Source organism: Sinocyclocheilus grahami, unplaced genomic scaffold (genome assembly GCF_001515645.1).
Source record: "Sinocyclocheilus grahami isolate Dianchi unplaced genomic scaffold, SAMN03320097.WGS_v1.1 scaffold22327.1, whole genome shotgun sequence".
Lineage (NCBI taxonomy): Eukaryota > Metazoa > Chordata > Actinopteri > Cypriniformes > Cyprinidae > Sinocyclocheilus > Sinocyclocheilus grahami.
Window position 1 is genome coordinate 1 of NW_015518739.1, and position 1,092 is coordinate 1,092.

General features: G+C 36.7%; 1 protein-coding gene across 1 annotated transcript in view; it reads left to right on the plus strand.

Moving 5' to 3' along the window:
- Nucleotides 1-73: 73 nt before the first annotated feature.
- LOC107579952 (ubiquitin carboxyl-terminal hydrolase 47-like) overlaps nt 74-1,092 on the plus strand; it is a gene marked incomplete at its 3' end in the record, with an annotated part of 20,296 nt that continues 19,277 nt past the window's right edge. The window contains exons 1-2 of the mRNA XM_016265726.1: nt 74-331; nt 517-632. Of these exons, the coding sequence (XP_016121212.1) occupies nt 127-331; nt 517-632 (321 nt within the window). The remainder of the gene's footprint in view (nt 332-516; nt 633-1,092) is intronic.

Sequence of the window (1,092 nt, forward strand, 5' to 3'; positions counted from 1 at the left end):
CCAGTGCAAAATAAAGTTATATTTCACCTCTGCATCAGATTGCCTGAGTGTCTCTTAATTTATCACTGATTGTTTCCTTGTGTTTGTCTGGGTGCATTGTGTGATTGTCCTCTGGGTGATCAGCTGATGGATCTTGAGGGAGTGGTGCCACTGGACTGCTGTCGATTGGTCAAATATGATGAGTTTCACGAATATCTAGAACGTTCGTATGAAGGGGAGGAAGACATGCCTATGGGTCTGCTGCTCGGCGGGGTGAAATCTTCATACATGTTTGACCTGCTCCTGGAGATCCGCAGGCCTGACCAAGTGTTCCAGCCCTACAAACCTGGAGGTATCCACTGAGCAGAACGTTTGCAATATACTCTTACTTAAAATATGCAATCAAGATACCAAAAAAAACATAAATACATAATTTTGCTGTCCTTTGATTTCTACAATTCTCATTATGGTTGACCAAATATCCTTTCAAAACGGCCTAACCGTAAACTGCTGACTATGTTTGTGTGTTCATTGCAGAGGTGATGGTGAAGGTCCATGTGGTGGATCTGAAGAGTGAGTCTATTGCTGCTCCAGTCAGTGTCAGGGCTTATCTCAACCAGACTATTACAGAGTTCAAGCAACTCATTGCACAGGTACAGAATCTCAGTTTTTGAGTGAATACACTACTCTGTTATCCTATAAAGGGCAATGTCCATGAATAGGGTTAAAAATTGTCCCATTATTCTTTTTTTTTTTTTTTATGCATCGAGCGCCCAAGTCCAATGTTCTTTAGAGAAAAAACAATTAGATATGGTAGCTAAGCTATTATCTAACTCTAATTTCTAAAGTCCCACCTTAAAATAACCATACAGCAGTGTCACAATTTTTACAGATGTAAAAGTGATATTACAAGTCTTTTTTGTGTGTGTGTGTGTTGCATTACCAAAGATGACCTTTTCTTCACTTACAGGCAAAATCTGAAAGCCTTGATTTTTTTTTTTTTTTTTTTACTTTCATGTATGTTTTTAAAATATTTTATTTACATTTTCATGTATATTTGGAATGCTTATTTCATTTTAAATTAATATTTATCTTAATTGTATAGTTTTTTTT